Source organism: Scyliorhinus canicula, chromosome 16 (genome assembly GCF_902713615.1).
Source record: "Scyliorhinus canicula chromosome 16, sScyCan1.1, whole genome shotgun sequence".
Lineage (NCBI taxonomy): Eukaryota > Metazoa > Chordata > Chondrichthyes > Carcharhiniformes > Scyliorhinidae > Scyliorhinus > Scyliorhinus canicula.
In genome coordinates, this window is record NC_052161.1 from 77,720,473 (window position 1) to 77,743,216 (window position 22,744).

The 22,744-nt window shown below is 48.2% G+C and overlaps 1 protein-coding gene across 1 annotated transcript in view; it reads left to right on the plus strand.

Moving 5' to 3' along the window:
- The window catches only part of pkd2l1 (polycystic kidney disease 2-like 1), a 102,805-nt gene that overhangs the window by 74,844 nt on the left and 5,217 nt on the right, over positions 1 to 22,744 (plus strand). The window contains exons 10-14 of the mRNA XM_038773762.1: positions 397 to 495; positions 4,147 to 4,268; positions 12,338 to 12,455; positions 18,875 to 19,008; positions 22,432 to 22,567. Of these exons, the coding sequence (XP_038629690.1) occupies positions 397 to 495; positions 4,147 to 4,268; positions 12,338 to 12,455; positions 18,875 to 19,008; positions 22,432 to 22,567 (609 nt within the window). The remainder of the gene's footprint in view (positions 1 to 396; positions 496 to 4,146; positions 4,269 to 12,337; positions 12,456 to 18,874; positions 19,009 to 22,431; positions 22,568 to 22,744) is intronic.

The following is a 22,744-nucleotide window of genomic DNA, read 5'->3' on the forward strand; positions in this document are numbered from 1 at the left end:
TCCAGTATTTCCTGATCAGATCTATCCTCCCAGTAAGTGAGAAGTGAGAAGCTGTACTAAGCCTGTAATTGTAAATATGTAAATAAATTCATCTTCGTTACCAACAGCTGCCTTATGAGTTATTATAGTAAACTCATTCTGTTGTAAATTCTATAAATAAACCCATTAATATGTATATCTTGTGTTGCCCTATTGTGTATTTTCTTTTATTCCCTTTTCTTCCCATGTACTTAGATCTGTTGAGCTGCTTGCAGAAAAATATTTTGCACTGTACCTCGGTACACGTGGCAATAAACAAATCCAATCCAATCCATTATTTACAACCAGAAAGTTGAGATCTAGTTTGATGGCCATTCACTTATGCTAACTGTTTTTTAAAACTATTTCCTCTTTCAGAATATGTTCCTGGCGATTATAAATGATACATACTCGGAGGTGAAAGCAGATCTCTCGGTTCAGAAAAGTGAACTCCAGATTACAGACTTCATTAAACAGGTGTATTTATGTGTGACAATACCATTATCCTATGTAATATTACACAAATAAAATTAGGTCTATTGGTTAGAGATTAGCACATTTCAGGTGGATTTATGTTGGCTATTTCACATATCAAATCTGTTTCGCTGTTTTTTATGACAAGTAGGCAGTAATTTAGTGATTATTTGTTATTGAATGTGAGTGATATTGATAAGGCAGTGGTCAGTATTATGATGGATGGACAATGATCTCGGCAATAATAATTGCCTTGAGATCCAATCACTGCAGTCGCATGTAGCCCAGACCAGTTACAGCCCCTTTCCTGAAGGACAATAATGAACCAGTCGGGACTTGCTAACAATCCAGCAGCTTGCCAAGGCTTTTTTTCTTTTTGTCATGAATCCACAATTTATCAGATTAAATTGAGTCCATTGTTTAGTGATATCATGGCTGCGTTGTAAATCACCGACTGACCACTCGGAGTCTCATTAGTATATAAGTGAATGTTAGAGTCAGGTGAACTCAGACTGACTGAAGTACCAGAAGACAGAGGTTGCTTGTGCATGTTAATACTGTTATTCATTATTGTTTTGTATATATTTGACCCACAGTTAATGTTAATAAATTGTTTATAGTTAATGTTAATAAATTGTTTATAGCTTTAGCTACAAGTTTTCTTGTAATATAAATCAGGCCATCCGACAAGAACATTACACATTTCATAATGGATGTGGTTGGATTTGAACTCCTACTCATCCACCATCTTGTGGTGCAATTATCACTAGGCCCCCACACTCAGCAGGGCTGGATTCTCCAGTCCCCCAGCCGCGTGTTCCTCGGAGGCGCTCCGTCAGCTGGCGGCAGGATTCTTTGCTCCCGCTGCTCCTCAATGGGATTTCCCAATGAAGCCACCCCATACTGCTGGAAGACCCACTGGAAGGAGTGAGCCAGCAGGAACAAGGAATCCCAACGGTCGAAGAATTTCGGCCAAAGATACCATAATTTAAGAGGATGGAGATGACCGTGACTAAAGAACGATAAAATTATAATAACATTCCAGTTTATATTCACTCACTTATTTTGATCCGTTCCTTGTCCTGTATTTGTAAAGTCTAATATACTGCAATTAAATCCTGGAGAAATCAAGGCTCCAATGTTTATTCATGAGGAGAGCTGGGAGAGGATTTCAGTCAGAGTTCCCAGATGATGTCCTGCTGAGATTAACAGCAGGTGTGCCTTTTAAAATTCCTACAGTTTCCTGTTAGTAAAGCCTGTGCCACAAGGAAAAGGGTAGAATGTTAAACATGGTGCCCGCCATCCCAAGAGTCGGTGCATAATGTGTTGTGTTACCAACACCGACTCTCAAACTCCCACTGCCATTAAACTCACTTCAGCATTTATTGGCTGTGGACGGGTCATCCATCCTCCCTTAGTAGGAAGCTTTGACTATAACAGCTGTTGGCCAATCAGATTTGCTGACAGCTCTCCAACTCGGATAGGCACAATGCTCCAGTGCTCTGCTTGGAACTAAGTTCAAGACCTTTGAAAAGGTAATTCCCTATTGTGCCAGGGCTGAAAGACTAGGGATGGCCTGGGGGATTGGGAGGAGGGCAAACTCAACGTTGAGGGTAAAGGCCCAAAGCTGCAAGATCCAAGAAAGGAGGATGCACCAAGTCTGAGGGGGCCTTCAGACCAGACATCATCAGATTGAAGACCATCTCCAACAAGGGAGGATCTAACCATGTTAAGGGCATTACCATCACCGAATCCAACACCCCACTATCAACATCCTGGGGTTACGATTGACCAGAAACTGAACTGAACCAGCCATATAAATACTGTAGCTATGAGAGCAGGTCAGAGGCCGGGAATTCCGTGGTGAATAATTCACCTCTTGACTCCCCAAAGCCTGTCCACCATCTACAAGGCACAAATCAGGAAACTAATCTCCCTTGGCCTGGAAGAATGCTGCTCAAGCAGCAGTCAAGAAGCTCAACACTGCCCAGGACAAAGCAACACACTTTACTGGCATCCGACCCAGAAACATTCAATCCTTACACCACCAATGAACAGTGGTAGCCATGTGCATCAACTACAGGATGCACTGCAGGAACTCACCAAGGTTCCTTAGGCAGCACCTACCAAACCCACTACCGCTACCATCTAGAAAGACAAGGGAAGTAGATACCTGGGAACCCCACCAAAATTTGGCTGGTTTAGCACAATGGGCTAAACAGCTGGCTTGTAAAGCAGAACAAGGCCAGCAGCGCAGGTTCAATTCCCATATCAGTCTCCACGAACAGGAATGTGGCGACTAGGGGCTTTTCACACTAACTTCACTTGAAGCCTACTTGTGACAATAAGCGATTTTCATTCATGTTTCATTCAACTGGAGTTCCCCTCCAAGAGACTCGCCACCCCGACATGGAAAAATAAAACAAAAAACCCAAGCTCCATTTGTGGTTTCTGTGTAAATCTAATGTGCGAGTCATGAGTCACTGGGCCTCCCAGCAGAGGGAGAGCAGAGGTTATCGGCAGAGTCTCTAAAGGACTCATTTTGCTAGGTTGCTATAGTTCTCACCATAGCGAACTATTCACTATATAATTCTGACTAAAATCTGCCTCTTGTTCAGCATCTCTTCAAAATAAACCAGAACTCTAGGTAGGTTTATACTTATGTTTCTGTGAATATGCTACTTTGTAAGGTACAAACTATTCTTGGGCAGCACGGTAGCACAAGTGGATAGCACTGTGGCTTCACAGTGCCAGGGTCCCAGGTTTGATTCCCCGCTGGGTCACTGTCTGTGCAGAGTCTGCACATTCTCCCCGTGTCTGCGTGGATTAGCTACGAATTATCGGCTACAGCTATATGAAAAGAAAATTCTGAAACAATATTCTTTACAGGTAGCTTTTTGAGTATTTATGCTGAATTGTCACAAGGGCATAGAAATTCGTGTTTGTGTTTCAAAGGTTAATATCACGTACTCCCCGTGTCTGCGTGGGTTTCCTCCGGGTGCTCCGGTTTCCACCCACTAGTTCCGAAAGACGTCCTAGAACATAGAACAGTACAGCACAGAACAGGCCCTTCGGCCCTCGATGTTGTGCCGAGCAATGATCACCCTACTTAAACCCACGTAACCTGTATACCCGTAACCCAACAATCCCCCCATTAACCTTACACTACGGGCAATTTAGCATGGCCAATCCACCTAACCCGCACATCTTTGGACTGTGGGAGGAAACCGGAGCACCCGGAGGAAACCCACGCACACACAGGGAGGACGTGCAGACTCCACACAGACAGTGACCCAGCCGGGAATCGAACCTGGGACCCTGGAGCTGTGAAGCATTGATGCTAACCACCATGCTACCGTGAGGCCCTGTTAGGTAATTTGTGCATTCTGAACTCTCCCGAACAGGCACTGCAATGTGGCGACTAGGGGCTTTTCACAGTAGCTTCATTGCAATGTAAGCCTACTTGTGACAATAACGATTATTATTACTATTATTATCAATAGATAATAATTCTCAGTGCTTTAATATCTTTAGATAACGGTGGGTAAATAAAAGACAGAAATATTACATGTGAGATGCATTCCTTAACATTAAGTGTTCGGTGTATATGTCTCCATAACCCATTACCATTCACTCATCCTTTTGTATTTATAGGGTTATAATAAGGCTTTGATGAAAATGAAGCTGAAAAAGGAGCGAATTTCTGACGTGCAGAGAACTCTCCAGAATGGATCCAGAAAGCTGGGTTTTGAGGATTTCAGAAGCAATCTTAAGGAGTATGTATTTAATTGTGATATAGCTTTTAACATAGGGTGGCTAAAATATCATGAACAAGCGTTTATGTCAGAATAGTCCAGTGTCTGGCTGGATGAGGATATACACATCATAGCTGCATTCCCCGTCTGCACAGCCAATGGGAGAGAATTTCATGAAACTAGCTCAGAACAAGAAACAAAATTACAGACATGAGAAATCTGAAATAGAAAGAAACTGATCCCTAAAATACAGCAGGGTCTTTAAGTATATAAAAGCCACAAAGTCAGGAAAATGTGTTTGTTGAAGATTCTAGAAGGGACCGACCCCTTTCCTCAGCCGGGGATTTCCCCCTCAGTGTAGTTGACAGGACTCTCCACAGTGTTTGATCCCTGTTCAACATGGTCACCATTTCACATCCCTCCCATCTCATTCCCACACACTCACCCCTTCCCTCCCTTCCATCCCTCTCCCATCCCATTCCCACACACTCACCCCTTCCCCTCCCTCCCATCCCTGTCCCACACACTCACCCCTTCCCATTCCTCCCATCCCTCTCCCACACACTCACCCCTTCCCATTCCTCCCATCCCATTCCCACACACTCACCCCTTCCCCTCCCTCCCATCCCTCTCACACATACTCATCCCACCCCATTACTCCCATCCCTCTCCCACACACTCACCCCTTCCCCTCCCTCCCATCCTTCTCCCACACACTCACCCCTTCCCATTCCTCCCATCCCATTCCCACACACTCATCCCACCCCATTACTCCCATCTCATTCCCACACACTCACCCCTTCCCATTCCTCCCATCCCTGTCCCACACACTCACCCCTTCACATACCTCCATCTCTATCCCAAACTCACCCCTTCCCCTCCCTCCCATCCTATTCCCACACACTCACCCCTTCCCTTCCCTCCCATCCCTGTCCCACACACTCACCCCTTCACATTCCTCCATCTCTATCCCACACACTCACCCCTTCCTCTCCCACCCATCCCTCTCTCACACACTCACCCCTTCCCACCCTCCCATCCCTGTCCCTCACACTCACCCCTTCACATTCCTCCATCTCTATCCCACACACACCCCTTCCTCTCCCACCCATCCCTCTCTCACAGACTCACCCCTTTCCCATTCCTCCCATCCCATTCCCACACACTCACCCCTTCCCACCCTCCCATCCCTGTTCCACACACTCACCCCTTCCCCTCCCTCCCATCCCATTCCCACACACTCATCCCTTCCCATTCCTCCCATCCCTCTCCCACACACTCACCCCTTCCCATTCCTCCCATCCCATTCCCACACACTCACCCCTTCCCACCCTCCCATCCCTCTCTCACACACTCACCCCTTCCCCTCCCACCCATCCCTCTCTCACACACTCACCCCTTCCCCTCCCTCCCATCCCATTCCCACACACTCACCCCTTCCCATTCCTCCATCCTTCTCCCACACACTCACCCCTTCCCATTCCTCCCATCCCTGTCCCACACACTCACCCCTTCCCATTCCTCCCATCCCTGTCCCACACACTCACCCCTTCCCCTCCCTCCCATCCCTCTCCCATACACTCACCCCTTCCCCTCCCTCCCATCCTTCTCCCACACACTCACCCCTTCCCCTCCCACCCATCCCTCTCCCACACACTCACCCCTTCCCATTCCTCCCATCCCTGTCCCACACACTCACCCTTTCCCCTCCCTCCCATCCTTCTCACACACACTCACCGCTTCCCCTCCCACCCATCCCATTCCCACACACTCACCCCTTCCCATTCCTCCCATCACTGTCCCTCACACTCGCCCCTTCCACCCTCCCATCCCTGTCCCTCACACTCACCCTTTCCCATTCCTCCCAACCTTCTCCCACACATTCACCCCTTCCCATTCAAAAGAACAAAGAAAAATACAGCACAGGAACAGGCCCTTCGGTCCTCCAGGCCTGCGCCGACCATGCTGCCCGTCTAAACTAAAATCTTCTACACTTCTGGGGTCCATGTCCCTCTATTCCCATCCTATTCATGTATTTACCAAGATACCCCTTAAACGTCACTATCGTCCCTGCTTCCAACACCTCCTCCGGCAGCGAGTTCCTGGCACCCACTGTCCTCTGTGCAAAAAACTTGCCTTGTACCTCTCCTTTAAACCTTGCCCCTCACACCTTAAACTTATGCCTCCCAGTAATTGACCCCTCTACCCTGGGAAAAAGTCTCTGACTATCCACTCTGACTTTGCCCCTCATAATTTTGTAGACCTCTATCAGGTTAGGTGGATTGGCCATGTTAAATTTAGTGTCCAAAATTGCCCTTAGTGTTGGGTGGGGTTACTGGGTTATGGGGATAGGGTGGAGTTGTTGACCTTGGGTAGGGTGCTCTTTCCAAGAGCCGGTGCAGACTCGATGGGCTGAATGGCCTCCTTCTGCACTGTAAATTCTATGAAAAGGTCGCCCCTCAACCTCCTTTGTTCCAGTGAGAACAAACTGAGTTTATTCAACCTCTCCTCATAGCTAATGTCCTCCATACCAGGCAATATCCTAGTAAATCTCTTCTGCACCCTCTCTAAAGCCTCCACATCCTTCTGGTAGTGTGGCGACCAGAATTGAACGCTATACGTGTGGCCTATAAGTGTGGCATAACTAAGGATCTATACAGCTGCAACATGACTTGCCAATTTTTATACTCAATGCCCCGACCTATGAAGGTTAGCATGCCGTATGCCTTCTTGACTGCCTTCTCCACCTGTGTTGCCTCTTTCAGTGACCTCTGTGTCATGATATACACACAGGTATATGATGGTGCACAGACAGGCAGTGATTGACACACAGGATGACCAGTGAACACACAGAACACGGCAGTCAATCACCAGACAGGACACAACCACTATAAAGCCAGTGGGCACTAGTTTTCCTGCTCTCTTGGGATCCAGCCTCTGAAACAGTCAGAGCTCGTGAGCAGCAACTAGAACAAACACCATGTGGTAGTAAGATAGTCTGGTCAGGTTAGCCTCAGGTCTCCAGTCAACTCAGCATAGTGTCAACCCACAGTTAAAGTATGTATGATAGTTAAGAGTTCAATAAAATTGAGTTGCATTTCTTCAAGTGTTGGAAGCCTGTCTCTCTCATTGCTATGGTAAATGCAGTGCTCGCAGACCCAGCTTACCCAACACATCACTGTGGACCTGTAAACCTAGATCTCTCGGACTGTCAATACTCTTGAGGGTTCTACCATTCACAGTATATTCTCTACCTGTATTAGACCTTCTACATTACCTCACATTTGTCTGGATTAAACTCTATCTGCCGCCTCTCCGCCCAAGTCTCCAAACAATCTAAATCCTTCTGTATCCTCTGACAGTCCTCATCGCTATCCGCAATTCCACCAACCTTTGTGTCGTCTGCAAACTTACTAATCAGACCAGTTACATTTTCCTCCAAATCATTTATATATACTACGAACAGCAAAGATCCCAGCACTGGTACAAAAGGTGAAGTCACACGGGATCAGAGGTGAGCTGGCAAGGTGGATACAGAATTGGCTAGGTCATAGAAGGCAGAGTAGCAGCAATGGAAGGGTGATTTTCTGATTGGAGGGCTATGACTAGTGGCGTTCCTCCCATCCCATTCCCACACACTCACCCCTTCACATTCCTCCCAACCCTGTCCCACACACTCACCCCTTCCCCACCCTCCCATCCCTCTCCCACAAACTCACCCCTTCTCATTCCTCCCATCCCTGTCCCACACACTCACCCCTTCCCATTACTCCCATCCCTGTCCCACACACTCACCCCTTCCCCACCCTCCCATCCCTCTCCCACACACTCACTCCTTGATGATATTCGTCCTGTTTCAGTGGTGGGAGTGCTAATAGCATGCAGTTATCTCAATAGATCAAAATAATTTCCCTGGAAAAAAATAGTTGTTGCGATCTCTCTATTTAGGATCATTGAATGTCTTGTGTGATTCTGACAGTCAGGTCTGTACACGTGATTTGCTGAAACATGTTGTCCGCTGACAGACAGGTCTGTACACGTGATTTACTGAAACATGCTGTCCGCTGACAGTCAGGTCTGTACACGTGTGTGGCGCTAACAATTGCACACAAAGACTCGAGACATGTACAATCGAGGCTTTATTGCTGTGAAATGCTATTCCTCCGGCGGCAGCTGTAGAATAGGATCTCAGTGACTCACACGCATATTTATACACAAGCTCCAAGTGGGCGGAGCTAGCCGGCAGGGGCTTACCGGAGGAACCTGTATTACAGGTACAACCATACATCCCCCTACTGCAAGTACACATATCTACAGTGGTTAACGCGAGAAGTGCTGAATCTTTGTCAAGCTCATACACACACACACACAATTTACAGTGCAGAAGGAGGCCATTCGGCCCATCGAGTCTGCACCAGCTCTTGGAAAGAGCACCCTACCCAAGGTCAACACCTCCACCCTATCCCCATAACCCAGTAACCCCACCCAACACTAAGGACAATTTTGGACACTAAGGGCAATTTATCATGGCCAATCCACCTAACCTGCACATCTTTGGACTGTGGGAGGAAACCGGAGCACCCAGAGGAACCCACGCACACGCGGGGAGGATGTGCAGACTCCGCACAGACAGTGACCCAAGCCGGAATCGAACCTGGGACCCTGGAGCTGTGAAGCATTTGTGCTATCCACAATGCTACCGTGCTGCCCGTTATATCACCACATTCACCCCCTGTAAAAAATGAGTCCGGCGGGGGTGACGTGTAACTATAATACAAAGGATGATCTATTTACAAAAGGGTTCAAACAAAGAAAACCAAGAGTCCATTTGGTTAGCAGGTTACAGGTTGAGCTGAATCGGCGGTCGAACGTTCCGCTGTGATCGGCGTAGCTGTGGTGGCGACGTCGGCACAGGCGGTGATGGCAACGATGGTGCAGGTGCTGGCGGTGTTGGTGCTGGCTGCTGGCGGGATGACTCCGAGAGCGAGCCGAAATCTTCCGTGTCCTCCAGGGTGGGCAGGGGGATGAGGGATGGACCTGGTGGAGACGAATACGGGGGTGCCGGGGAAAAGGAGGGTGGCGCGGGGGGGGAAAGGGACGTGGGCATGGGATCGGCACCTGAGGGAGCCAGGTCCCAGAGCGAGACTGTGTCCTGGCGGCCATCGGGGAACTCCACGTAGGCATACTGAGGGTTGGCGTGGAGTGGGCGTACTTTGTCCACCAGGGGTTCCGCCTTGTGGTGCCGGACATGCCTACGGAGAAGGACTGGGCCCGGACTCGTGAGCCAAGTCGGGAGCGACACCCCGGATGTAGACTTCCTAGGGAAGGCAAAAACACGTTCATGGGGTGTACTGTTAGTTGCGGTGCACAGTAGTGACCGAATGGAATGGAGCGCGTCAGGGAGGACCTGCTGCCAGCGAGCGGCTGGACCGCGAGCGGTTCCTGGACCGTAGGGCCAGCTGGACGGCCCTCCATACCGTCCCGTTCTCCCTCTCTACCTTCCCGTTTCCCTGGGGGTTGTAGCTGGTCGTCCTGCTGGAGGCGATACCTCTGCTGAGCAGGAACTGATGCAGCTCATCAATCATGAACGCGGATCCCCTGTCACTGTGGATGTAGTCGGGGAAACCGAACAGAGCGAAAATGGAATCCAGGGCCTTGATGACGGTGGCAGACGTCATATCCAGGTATGGGATGGCGAAGGGGAACCTAGAAAATTCATTCACCACACTAAGGATGTAGGTGTTGCGGTCGGTGGAGGGGAGGGGCTCTTTGAAATCCACGCTGAGGCGTTCAAAGGGGCGGGATGCTTTCACCAGGCGCGCGCGATCTGGCCGGTAGAAGTGCGGCTTGCACTCGGCACAGACTTGACAGTCTCTGGTGACTGTCCGTACTTCCTCGACGGAGTAGGGCAGATTGCGGGCTTCGATTAGATGGTACAAGCGAGTGACCCCCGGATGGCAAAGGCTCTCGTGCAAGGCACGGAGCTGGTTCACTTATGCGCTGGCACATGTACCTCGGGAGAGGGCGTCTCGGGGCTCGTTGAGCTTGCCGGGCGATACAAGATCTCGTAGTTAAAGGTGGAGAGCTCAATTCTCCACCGCAAGATTTTGTCATTCTTGACCTTGCCCCGCTGCGTGTTGTTAAACATGAAGGCTACTGACCGTTGGTCAGTGAGGAAAGTGAATCTCCTGCCGGCCAGGTAATGCCTCCAGTGCCGCACCGCTTCAACGATTGCCTGGGTCTCCTTTTCAACAGAGGAATGTCGAATTTCAGAGGCGTGGAGGGTGCGCGAAAAGAATGCCACGGGTCTGCCTGCCTGATTCAGCGTGGCGGCAATGGCGACATCTGAAGCGTCGCTTTCAACTTGAAAAGGCAGTGTCTCGTCTCTTGCGTGCATCCCGGCCTTGGCTATGTCAGATCAAATGCGGGCAAAGGCCTGTTGTGCCTCGGCCGTGAGGGAAAATGTGTGGACTGGATAAGTGGGCAGGCCTTGTCCGCGTATTGTGGGACCCACTGGGCATAATAAGAAAAGAACCCCAGGCATAGTTTGAGGGCCTTGGGGCAGTGGGGGTGGGGGAGCTCCATGAGGGGGCGCATGCGGTTGGGGTCGGGCCCCAGTAGTCCATTTTGGACTACATAGCCGAGGATGGCTAAGCGGTCTGTGTGGAACACGCACTTCTCCTTGTTGTACGTGAGATTAAGGAGAGATGCGGAGTGGAGGAATTTAGAAAGGTTGGCGTCATGGTCCTGCTGGTCCTGGCCGCAGATGGTGACATTGTCGAGGTACGGGAAGGTGGCCTGCAATCCGTACCGGTCAACCATTCGGTCCATTTCTCGTTGAAATACCGAGACTCCATTCGTGACACCGAAGGGAACCCTAAGAAATTGGTACAGACGACCGTCTGCCTCGAAGGCAGTGTAGGGACGGTCCGATTTACGGATGGGGAGCTGGTGGTAGGCGGATTTCAGGTCAATAGTAGAGAAGACCCGGTACTGTGCAATCTGATTGACCATATCAGATATGCGGGGGAGAGGGTACGCGTCGAGCTGCGTGTACCGGTTGATGGTCTGGCTGTAGTCCACGACCATCCTGTGCTTCTCCCCGGTCTTAACCACTACCACCTGGGCTCTCCAAGGACTGTTGCTGGCCTCGATAATACCCTCCCGAAGCAGCCGCTGGACTTCAGACCTGATGAAGGCCTTGTCCTGGGTGCTGTACCGTCTGCTCCTGGTGGCGATTGGCTTGCAATCTGCAGTCAGATTGGCAAAGAGGGAGGGAGGCTCGGCCTTGAGGGTCGTGAGGCCGCAAACGGTGAGGGGAGGTAGGGGTCCGCCGAATTTGAGGATGAGGCTCTGGAGATTACATTGGAAATCCAGGCCTAGTAAGAGTGACGCGCAGACTCGAGACATGTACAATCGAGGCTTTATTGCTGTGTGATGCTATTCCTCCGGCGGCAGCTGTAGAATAGGATCTCAGTGACTCACACGCATATTTATACGCAAGCTCCCTGTGGGCGGAGCTAGCCGGCAGGGGCTTACCGGAGGAACCTGTATTACAGGTACAGCCATACATCCCCCTACTGCAAGTATGCATATCTACAGTGGTTATATCACCACAACGTGATTTGCTGAAATATGCTGTCCGCTGACAGTCAGGTCTGTACACGAGATTTGCTGAAACATGCTATCCGCTGACAATCAGGTCTGTACACGTGATTTGCTGAAACATCCTGTCCGCTGACAGGTCTGTACACGTGATTTGCTGAAACATGCTATCCGCTGACAATCAGGTCTGTACACGTGATTTGCTGAAACATCCTGTCCGCTGACAGGTCTGTACACGTGATTTGCTGAAACATGCTGTCCGCTGACAGTCAGGTCTGTACACGTGATTTGCTGAAACATCCTGTCCGCTGACAGGTCTGTACACGTGATTTGCTGAAACATGCTGTCCGCTGACAATCAGGTCTGTACACGAGATTTGCTGAAACATGCTGTCCGCTGACGGTCTGGTCAGAGAATCTGCTTTTCCGGTTTTACAGCTATCAGTTATTTGAAGGTTTTGTGAAAAAGAATCAATTGTTTTTCAGCTTGGGTCACTCTGACCAAGAGATCAAAGATACCTTCTCAAGATTTGACTCTGATGACGATAAGATATTGGATGAGGAAGAACAGATGAGGATGAGGAATGAATTAGAGGAAAAGAAGGTAAGGAAATTAGCTGTAAGGATACATATTGACGAGGAGTGAGAAATGACCAATCTAACCAATCATTGTCATAACCATTTAAGGATTTGTTTGGACTGACCAGCTGTGGAGCTTCGACTGAATTGTACAAAATTCATTCCCTATTTACAAAAAGGGAAAACAGAAGAAGGTGTTAGTATTTGATCAATAGTTTAAAACTGAAAGATATTGGGCCTTAGTTTGCCACTGCGTTGTGCCTGGCACCGATCCCGTTACATCGGGTGCATTGCAGGAGAGGCCATAAATGGGTTGCTCACTGGGTGCCGCATGCATGCAATGCACCTGACCCACTACGCCTGACATGATCTGGATCACACCCTTGCTGGGCATGATCCAGGTAATCATATTGAAATGAGTCATTAGGCTCGTTTACGTAAATGCAGCCCCTTTCAGGTCATAGCCTCCCAGCTGCCAGTATTCACTAGCCGCACCAGCCAGGTTAAAAGAAAAACAGTCTGCCTGTGGGAGTTGAAAAAAATCTGTTCTGGCAGTATCAATATCTGTTTCTTGACAGGCTCCTGTAGTCTGCCTATGGTGGATACTGGGTGAGTCGACGTGTAGGGCGGAAGGGCAAAGAGTGGTGGGAGGGGCAGGAATTAGTTGCTATAGGAGCTATAAGGGACTGTGGGTGGGGAGCAAGGATTGTCATAGTTGGCATGTGTGCAGTGGGGTTGGGGAAGGTGAGGGTTAGAGGTGTTATCGCCTCTCAATTGGTTATCGCTAACTTTGATGAACAAATGATTCACAGGAGCCTCAGGGCAGGTTCACAATCATTTATTCAGGCATATGCAGAGAGAGATAGCTCAAATGCAAGCTCGCTGAATCAACCCAGAGTGGTATATATATATATATATATTTATATATATAGAACATAGAACAGTAAGGCACAGAACAGGTCCTTCGGTCCTCGATGTTGTGCCGAGCATTGTCCGAAACCAAGATCAAGCTATCCCACTCCCTGTCATTCTGGTGTGCTCCATGTGCCTATCCAATAACCGCTTGAAAGTTCCGAAAGTGTCCGCCTCCACTATCACAGCCCCTTTGCTTTCCTCATTTCTGCCCCCACTCAAGCCTAGGATACCGTATGTTTTGTTAACCACGCTCTCAAGCTGTCCCGCCACCTTCAATGACACCCAGGAAATGGAGCACACATTTAACAGGGCTTACAATTCTTGCAGGCGCGCTTTTTAAAAAAAACAGATCCTATTTCAGGTAAATGGATTTGAGATACTGTAGTATCTATGTTGAAGTCAGCTACGGCCTGAGTGTACTGGTGACATGCTAATGGTGAAGTGAGAGTCAAGTCTGCCCTCACTTAACCATGTTAATGCTAACATGCAGCTGAATTTATAAGTAAAATTGATGCCTCAAAACTGAAATGCACCTGGTAAATTTAACAAACACAATTCATATTGTCAATTATTTTCTTTATTTGTTCACGGGATATGGGCATCGCTGGCTGGGCCAGCATTCATTGCCCATCTCTGAGGGCATTTAAGAGTCAACCACATTGCTGTGGATCTGGAGTCACATGTAGGCCAGACTAGCTATGGGCGACAGATTTCCTTCCCTCAAAGCCAGAAGTGAAGATGTATCCTTTAACACATGCACAGTCATTACTTAAGTCTGGTATTGCATCTAAACACGCACGCTTACCTACCTTATCTTGGTATTTGTCTATTGTCCCTCTGTTACTGATACAGTTGTTACTGTCTTTTCCTTGTTATTGAAGCTTGCTGTCCTTGCTGAAAATTATGATGACTTGTGCGCAGGTTTTACAAAGGTCAATCAGAAGTATTGTAACAATCTGCATCCCCTTTTCTGTTTTTTATTAATACTCAAACCTAACTCTTAAACTATACTAAAATCTTTACCTATACTGTTTATTTACCCCTCACAAAGGTCTGATATTTGAAAAAAACAACCGGGACAGAGTCCCAGAAAACTGAGGACAACATGTAAAGCAGTCCTCCTTGGCATATGGAAGTTGTCTGCTTCCCATCTGCATCTGGGATTGACAGGCCCATCTCTATCCCATCTCCAAACCCCGGGGAATGAAGATCCCACCATTTGGGAAACTTTACCCGAGGCGGTTGCGAGCGGGCAAATTTCTCAAATTGCGCTACCTGACTCGACGAAAACCCTGGCCAGTGTGTATATTCATTCAGGTTTCAGGCTTCTGGAATGGACAGTCCCATTGATTGTGGAGATGCAGTCAGATACCCAGAGACTACATGAGGGGTTGTCGGCGAGCATCCAGCACCTCCAGGTTCAGTTCGAGGAGTCCAATCGCGTGCAGCAGCAGGAGGTGGTGCCGACCATGTGTGCCACCCAGCCCAACACCGACGGGCGGCGTCCGCGGTGGAACCATTGGGTGTGATGTTTTTGGCTATGGATCAGCATGTCCAAGACCTGGGGCATTCTGTGCAGATACTGGCCGAGGCCCAGGACAGGGTTGCCATCTCACAGGCAGCCATGCGCCAGAGCCACCTCGACATGGCGGATGGCGGCGGCACATCTCAGCATGGCCCAGTCACAGCAGCGTCCGTGCCTCCGACCAGGTATCGTCGAGTGTGCCAGGTTTAAAGAGTCGTGCACACTGCCCGGGTATTGGGCGCTGACGTGTATGATGGGCAGCTGATGGTCACATATCAGCAGCACGTTCATCGAGTGGAACGCCTTTCTGTTTGGGTAGAGCGGCCTGTCATCTGCAGGCGCTCGTAGGGGGACATGCATCCCGTCGATCACCCCCTGGCATCCTATCGATGGCAGTGAACCCCATTGCGCGGGCATCCTGGTGGGCTTGGTCCACATTAAAGTGGATGTATTGTGCCGACTATATAGGGCCTCCGTGACGGCACGGAAGAACCTGTGCACCGATTTCTGTGAGATCCCGGGCAGATCCCCACTCTGCGCCTGGAAAGACTCTGTAGCGTAAAAGTTCAGAGTGACCACCACCTTGATGGCCACCAGGAGCGGGTGTTCACCCCATACCCGTGCAGTGCCAGGTGTGCCACCATCTGGCAGATATGTCACACTGTCTCCATGCTCAGCTGGAATCTTCAATGGCATGCACGGTCCAGCAGGTCCTCGAACGACAGGCAGCGCGTCCTTACTACCTCCTCCTCCTCAGCCTGTTGGGCGGCCAGCTCCATCCTCACCAGCTGTCTCCTGTTCCTCTGCTGCACCCTCCACTGCTGCAGCGTCCTCCTCCTCGAGCTGCTCCAACTCGTACAGCCTCAGGGCATCCCCCAGGGCTAGAGTGACTAGGAGGAAGGCCACCATTGCTGGTTGTATTCAAATATCCAATCTCTGCAGGGGGCAGTATTCCGGCGCCCCCGTAGGGGCTACAATGGACATTGTCCTCGGGTAGGCCGCCTGGTGCCCTACCTTAGGGTGGTCCCCGGGGAGAGGGGGTATATGGCAGAGGGTGGGGTGCGGGGGTAGGGGCACCCATTTGGCTGGTACTACTCTGCAGAACCAAGGCCAAGGTGGGTGGCCAGTGGGGTGCGCTGCAAGATGGCTGCCTGGACATAGCTTCAGTCCCATGGGGGCTCACCCAGGCCCCACAGCCCTTCCCCCCATAACCACCGCCCTCCCCGGCCCTGGCAGGGCCCCACCCATCCACCCCAGCCAGCCCGGCCAGTGTTAGGGCCGTCAGCCCATGACCGCGCCTCTCCATCTCCTACCTCCTCTCTCTCCCTCACCAGCCACGATGTCGGTTTCACAAATTTTTTTTTCTTTTTTTAATAAATTTTAGAGTACCCAATTCATTTTTTCCAATTAAGGTGCAATTTAGCCTGGCCAATCCACCTACCCTGCACATCTTTGGGTTGTGGGGGCGAAACCCACGCAAACACAGTGAGAATGTGCAAACTCCACACGGACAGTGACCCAGAGCCGGGATCGAACCTGAGACCTCGGCAGCATGAGGCAGCAGTGCTAACCACTGCACCACCATGGTGCCCCCTGTATTCACAAATTTTAAAAGTACAGGTTAACCTCGCCGTCGGGGATTTGGCCCATTGATGGCGGAGAATACCAAGTCGGTCCCGCTAATGATATGCCCACGGCATTTTCTGTATGTGTTCTGGAACGCATTGACGCTGCTTTTGAGGTGATGGGAAATTGTGATTTGGCGTGAAATCGGCGCCACCGCGATTTCGCCGACAGAACCGATTCTCCACCCAATCGTGTCTCCTGAATCCAGCAGCGCGATGGGGAATCCTGCCTAGATGTGAAGTAACTGAGATAAACTAGAAAGAGAAATTAGCATTTGGGTTTTTGAGTCAGCAATGAGAAGGATGTTATAAAGTAACAATATAGAATCCACAAAGGGAGAGACTTCATGGATAACTAAAATTGAAGAAGAGGATGTGTGGACCTATGTGTTTGATAAAAATAATCAAATTAAGAGGCAGTATTTGGAAATAAAAGATGAAGAAAATAGTTGTTTGTTGGTATAGAACTTGAGTATTTCTGAAAAAAGAGACATGCTGTTGAAGCTTTTCATCTTGCACTCATCAGGGCAATTCACAAGATAAGCCAATCGTAAAAGGAACAACAATTTATATTGTATGAGAAGAGAGTGCTGATTGATTGGGAAGTGAGCTCTGATTGGTGGAGGTGCTGCCATGGAGAGTGCAGCAGAGAACAATTAACTGCTGACTGCCAAGTTTTTGTTTCAAATGAAAACCAGGCAGGTTGAGTCTGATTGGTCAAGGCATTAACATGGCGAATGAACGAGGGAATGACTGTCCACCAAGCTTTTTGAAAAAGGCACAATGCGTGGGTGTGTTCTTCCTGTTTTTCAAGAATAGGGTCCTAGGTGAATGTATGTAGCTGCTATCACGCATAAGTGAGCCATACTGTGAGCACAACTGATAATCTTAAATTGTTTTTTAGTGTAATTCTTAGCACAATCAGGGTTGTTTGGCAAGTGCTGTCCAATTGTGCAATCAAAGCTAATGCTGGACACAATAGTGGGATTTTCTGGACCTCCCACACCTTGGTGTATTTTCCAATGGCCCGCCATTGGCCGGTGGGGGAAATAGCTTGAACATTTTGGCCTATGTTTTGGGTTTTGGGAGCACAAGTTGTTTGACTTGGCTAATGACTAGTTCAAGTATAACTTGAAATCATCATGCTTGATGGACAATTTGGATTGTCAAATTCATATCAAGGTACTGTGTGTTCTTTGTGTTGTTAAATTCAGGATGTTTGGCGTAGTGTTCACAAAGGCCACAAAATAGCTTGAACTTGGACAAAGCTACAGATTTATTAACACTACTTATTTGGATTCGACACATACTCCTAAATAATGCACAGTTAATTATTAACATATAAACTACACTCATCTACAACTAATCTCTAAATCATTATAAACTATGATCTGCTCTTACTCACACTATCTTTACTTCTGTCTGTCTCGAGCTAACCCCTGCACTACTTCTCCCCACAAGGCTGAGCATCAATGCCTTCCATACTTGTATCTGTAGCTCCCTCTAGTGGCTACTCCAGACATTTCATTAACCCTTTCATTTCATTAACCCTTGCTGTTCTTACAGTTATGATAATACCACAGGTACAGCTGATGTGGGTCAGCAGAATCCCTTTACTAATCTGAAAACTAATTGCTGCAGTCTTGGCTTTCTCACTGGTAGAAGGATAGTTTGTGGAAATGAATAGCTGACCTGGGTCTGGAGGCTGTCACTTGATGCCTACTGTGTTGCCAGCATTTTAGAGGTAAGGAGCGGGATTCCCTGGTCCCCCAGCTGTGTGTTTCTTAGTGACGCACGGTTCGCTGACAGTGGAATTCTCCCTTCCTGCCACTTGTTAATCACCCCATACCACCGGGAAACCCAAGGGCAGGGCTGCACTGCCAGCGGGAAAAAAGAATCTCAACAGCTGGAGAACTCCGGCCAAGATCTGCAATGATGGATGTGTGGGGCTAGATTCTCCGGTCACCGATGCTGAAATCGCATTCGCCAATAGGCCGGAAAATCAAAGTTCCCGACCAAATCAGGAGTGGTGTCGCTTTCACAATGCTCCGCCCCCTCCAAAGCAATGTATCGACGGCCTCAGGACTTTGCCTGAGGACCGCCGCCGAGGCTCCGCCCCGACCAGCCAAGTTCCCGACAACCACTACTTGGAGGATTGGTGGCCGTTTTCCGCTGAATTGTTGGGCATAAAACGCCACCATTCTCCGGCTGGCTTGAGGACATAGCCTCACAATCGGAGAATCCAGCCGTGGACTTTGCAACACTTCCTGGACTTATTCTATGCTCTGTCCACCTGCAATGTGAGATTTCTGTTTCGATCAGATCAATCTATTATCTTAATTTCAAAGGCTCACTTTAATAGTTATCCTTGTTTTACAGATTGCTCTAAATGCGGAAATAGAGAACTTGGGAAGGAATTTTAGGTGTCCAGACAGCTCACAGACTTTTGATTGTGTGAAAAACAACAGCAAGAAAACATTAAACAACAGTGTAACGCATGAGGAATTCCAGACGTATGTATCATGTTTTGGGGCTGCTAAATTGTTAGAATGGAAGGTGAATAATAATGGTTGTGTTAGTAGACTGACAATCCAAAGGTGTGGACTATTCTCTCAGAGACATGAATTCAACTTTTACCATTGCGGCCTGGGAACTTAAAGTCAGTTAACAAAATAAAAAAATACCTGGAATAAAAATCAGTGATTAATATCAGTGAAAGTTTGATATCGGTGATCGTGACCATGTAACTTACAGATTCTCATTAACACCCATCTGCTTCAATAATGTCCTTTAGGGAAGGAAATCCGCCAATGTCACCTGGTCTGGCCTACATGTGGCCCCAGACCCACTGCAATGTGGAAAGAAACAGATCAAGATGACCGTTAGAACATAGAACAGTACAGCACAGAACAGGCCCTTCGGCCCTCGATGTTGTGCCGAGCAAAGATCACCCTACTCAAACCCACGTATCCACCCTATACCCGTAACCCAACAACCCCCCCTTAACCTTACTTTTAAGGACACTACGGGCAATTTAGCATGGCCAATCCACCTAACCCGCACATCTTTGGACTGTGGGAGGAAACCGGAGCACCCGGAGGAAACCCACGCACACACGGGGAGGACGTGCAGACTTCGCACAGACAGTGACCCAGCCGGGAACCGAACCTGGGACCCTGGAGCTGTGAAGCATTTATGCTAACCACCATGCTACCGTGCTGCCCCATTATCTAAACTGATCTAAACTTTATCTAAACTGATCTCTGTTGCCCTCCACAGATGCTGCCTGACGTGCTGAGTACATGCAATATTTTTTCATTTTCGATTTCCAGCATTTTGGTTTTGTTTTATCACAGCTATGTGGCTGACGTTTGACTGCTCTCTGAAATGGCTTTGCAAGCCACTTACAACAAATGATTAAGAGCCAGACTCACCACTATCTTCTCAAGGGAAATTAGAGATGGGTGATGAATGCTGACCTTGCCAGTGAATCACAGTATCACAGTACAGAAGCAGGTTATTCAGTCCGTTGAGTTTGTGTATGCTCTGCACGATCGGAAATGAACCCGGGTCCCTGGTGCTGTGAGGCAGCAGTGCTAACCACAGTGCTAGCGTGCCGCCCATCTGCTCTTTGCAAGAACAATTTGACAGTCCCAGTCCCTTCAGGGTATTGAATCCACCCACATTCCAGATCATAACTATTCACTGTGCTCAAAGGTTTCTCCTCATGTCACTGTTGGTCCAGAATTGGACACAATACTCCAGTTGAGTCCAAACCAGGTTTTCCATCATAAGTTTCTGCACTCCATGTTCCTTTGTAAGTGTTGCCATTGTCCCAGATGACCATAGGCTGCTTTTCCCTGTGAGGGGAGAGCTGACTGGCAATGATTTAACTTGAGAGTCACCACACCTCAGGCGCGAGGCAAGGTTGAGAAGGCGGGGCCTTCATGAATAACCTCAGCCGGTACGGGAATGGAACCCGCGCTATTGACATCACTTTGCATTGGTGAGTCGGTTAGCTCAGTTGGCTGGACAGCTGGGTTGTGATGTGGAGCAAGGCCAGTCCCCCAGCCTGTCTATGTCCTCTTGAAACAAGGCTTCCTTGAAGTCTAAATCAAAAGGAAGAATAAGCAATTATTTTTCACAACACCCAAAATAGAAATGCAACAAATACACACACCTCATTTACACCAAATACATGCGCGCATGAGGAAAGCTGAGTTTTAAAACACAGCAAGCACCGGGTTACTTTAAGTTTAATAAAAAAGGCATTGCTAATCAGTCCTCATTTGGCCATTGAAAGATTTAAATTGTTGAAAAAGATAGTCTGGTGTGTTTTTTAAAAAATGATTGCCATTGGCTGCTGCATAACTGATTCCGCAACCATACATTGTCACATTGGATTCCTGCCATTTCACAGTTTCATTGACAGTTATAAGTGGTGATAAACTTTTTGAGGTGGGGCTATGAAATCCAATGATTGTTGTTATAAGGAATTGTGGAGTGAAATGAAACTTTTATTGTTATAAGACCCAGGAGTCCAGATTGAAAATCTGATGGAAAGCCATTTTTAAAAGTCAGATTTGCAAAGCCGGGAATTCTCCTAACTTTGAACATCTTACTCGCGGATGAAAATCTAGGCCAAAGTATCCATCTTCCTGCTATGTTTTAAGGGCATAGAACCTGACCATGACACATGCACCTCAGCCTTGCTGACAAGTTTGGTTGGTTCAGGGGCTGGTTTAGCACAGGGCTAAATCTGGCTTTGAAAGCAGACCAAGGCAGGTCAGCAGCACAGTTCAATTCCCCTGTACCAGCTCCCCGAACAGGCGCTGGAATTTGGCAACTAGGGGCTTTTCACAGTAACTTAATTGAAGCCTACTCGTGACAATAAGCGATTTTCATTTCATTTCAAGTTTGTTACGTGGCAATGTTATGTGGGAGCTGGTTTAGCACACTGGGCTAAATCATTGGCTTTTAAAGCAGAGCAAGGCAGGCCAGCAGCACGTGTTCGATTCCCGTACCAGCCTCCCCGAACAGGCGCCGGAATGTGGCGACTAGGGGCTTTTCACAGTAACTTCGTTGAAGCCTACTCTTGACAATAAGCGATTTTCATTTTCAATTTATCAAAATGTTTTTGGAAGCCCACATACACCACATCAATGTATCATAGAATCCCTACAGTGCGGAAGGAGAAAGTTCGGCCCATCGAGTTTGCAACAACCCTTTGAAAGAGCACCCTACCTAGGTCCAATCCCCCACCCTATCCCTGTAACCCCACCTAACCTTTGAAAGTGAAAAGTGAAAATCGCTTATTGTCACGAGTAGGCTTCAAATGAAGTTACTGTGAAAAGCCCCTAGTCGCCACATTCCGGCGCCTGTTCGGGGAGGCTGTTACGAGAATCAAACCGTGCTGCTGACCTGCTTGGCCTGCTTTGAAAGCCAGCAATTTAACCCTGTGCTAAACAGCCCCTTGGACACTAAGCAACAATTTAGCATGGCCAATCTGGCTAACCTGCACATTTTTGAACTGTGGGAGGAAACCGGAGCACCTGGAGGTGCCCATGCTGCCACGGAGAGAACATGCAAATTCCACACAGTCACCCAAGAGCAGAATTGAAGCCGGGTCCCTAGCACTGTGAGGCAGCAGTGCTAACCACTGTGCCACCATGCCGCCCACACTGTTATACTGCTATAAAGGAAAAATCACTCATTAGGATTTGGATAAACACGTTGTCTGTTAACTTATTTAGAAGAGGCACATGGAATCATGTGGAAAACCTGAAGACAGAGCTGTGTGTATGTGTGTGCTCAAGCTCCTATCCCTTAAAGAAATATTACGGCAAAATGTGAGTGAAATACTTTCGTAGAAAACTCGCTCCTTCTAACGGCAATATTTTATGAACTGGTGTTATTTTTTCATCATCTTATTTCAGGTTGGGGCATCGCGTTGTACAGCTGGAATGTTCAATTAGCAACATTGCATCCAAAATTGATGGAATCACTGTTAGACTTGAGATAATGGAAAAAAATAAAGACGCTCTGGAAAAGTTGCTCAACATTTTTCAAAAGGTAAAACTGACGTCTCTATCATTTTACTCTCTTCGTTTAACTTAGAAACCGGACTGTCATCTGGGTGATTTAAATGATTGATTTGGCCTTGCAAAGGAATGATTACTGTGCATGCATATTATGCATCACGGGACAATCAGAACTAACAATTAATACTATGAACACCTGAAGCTCTCT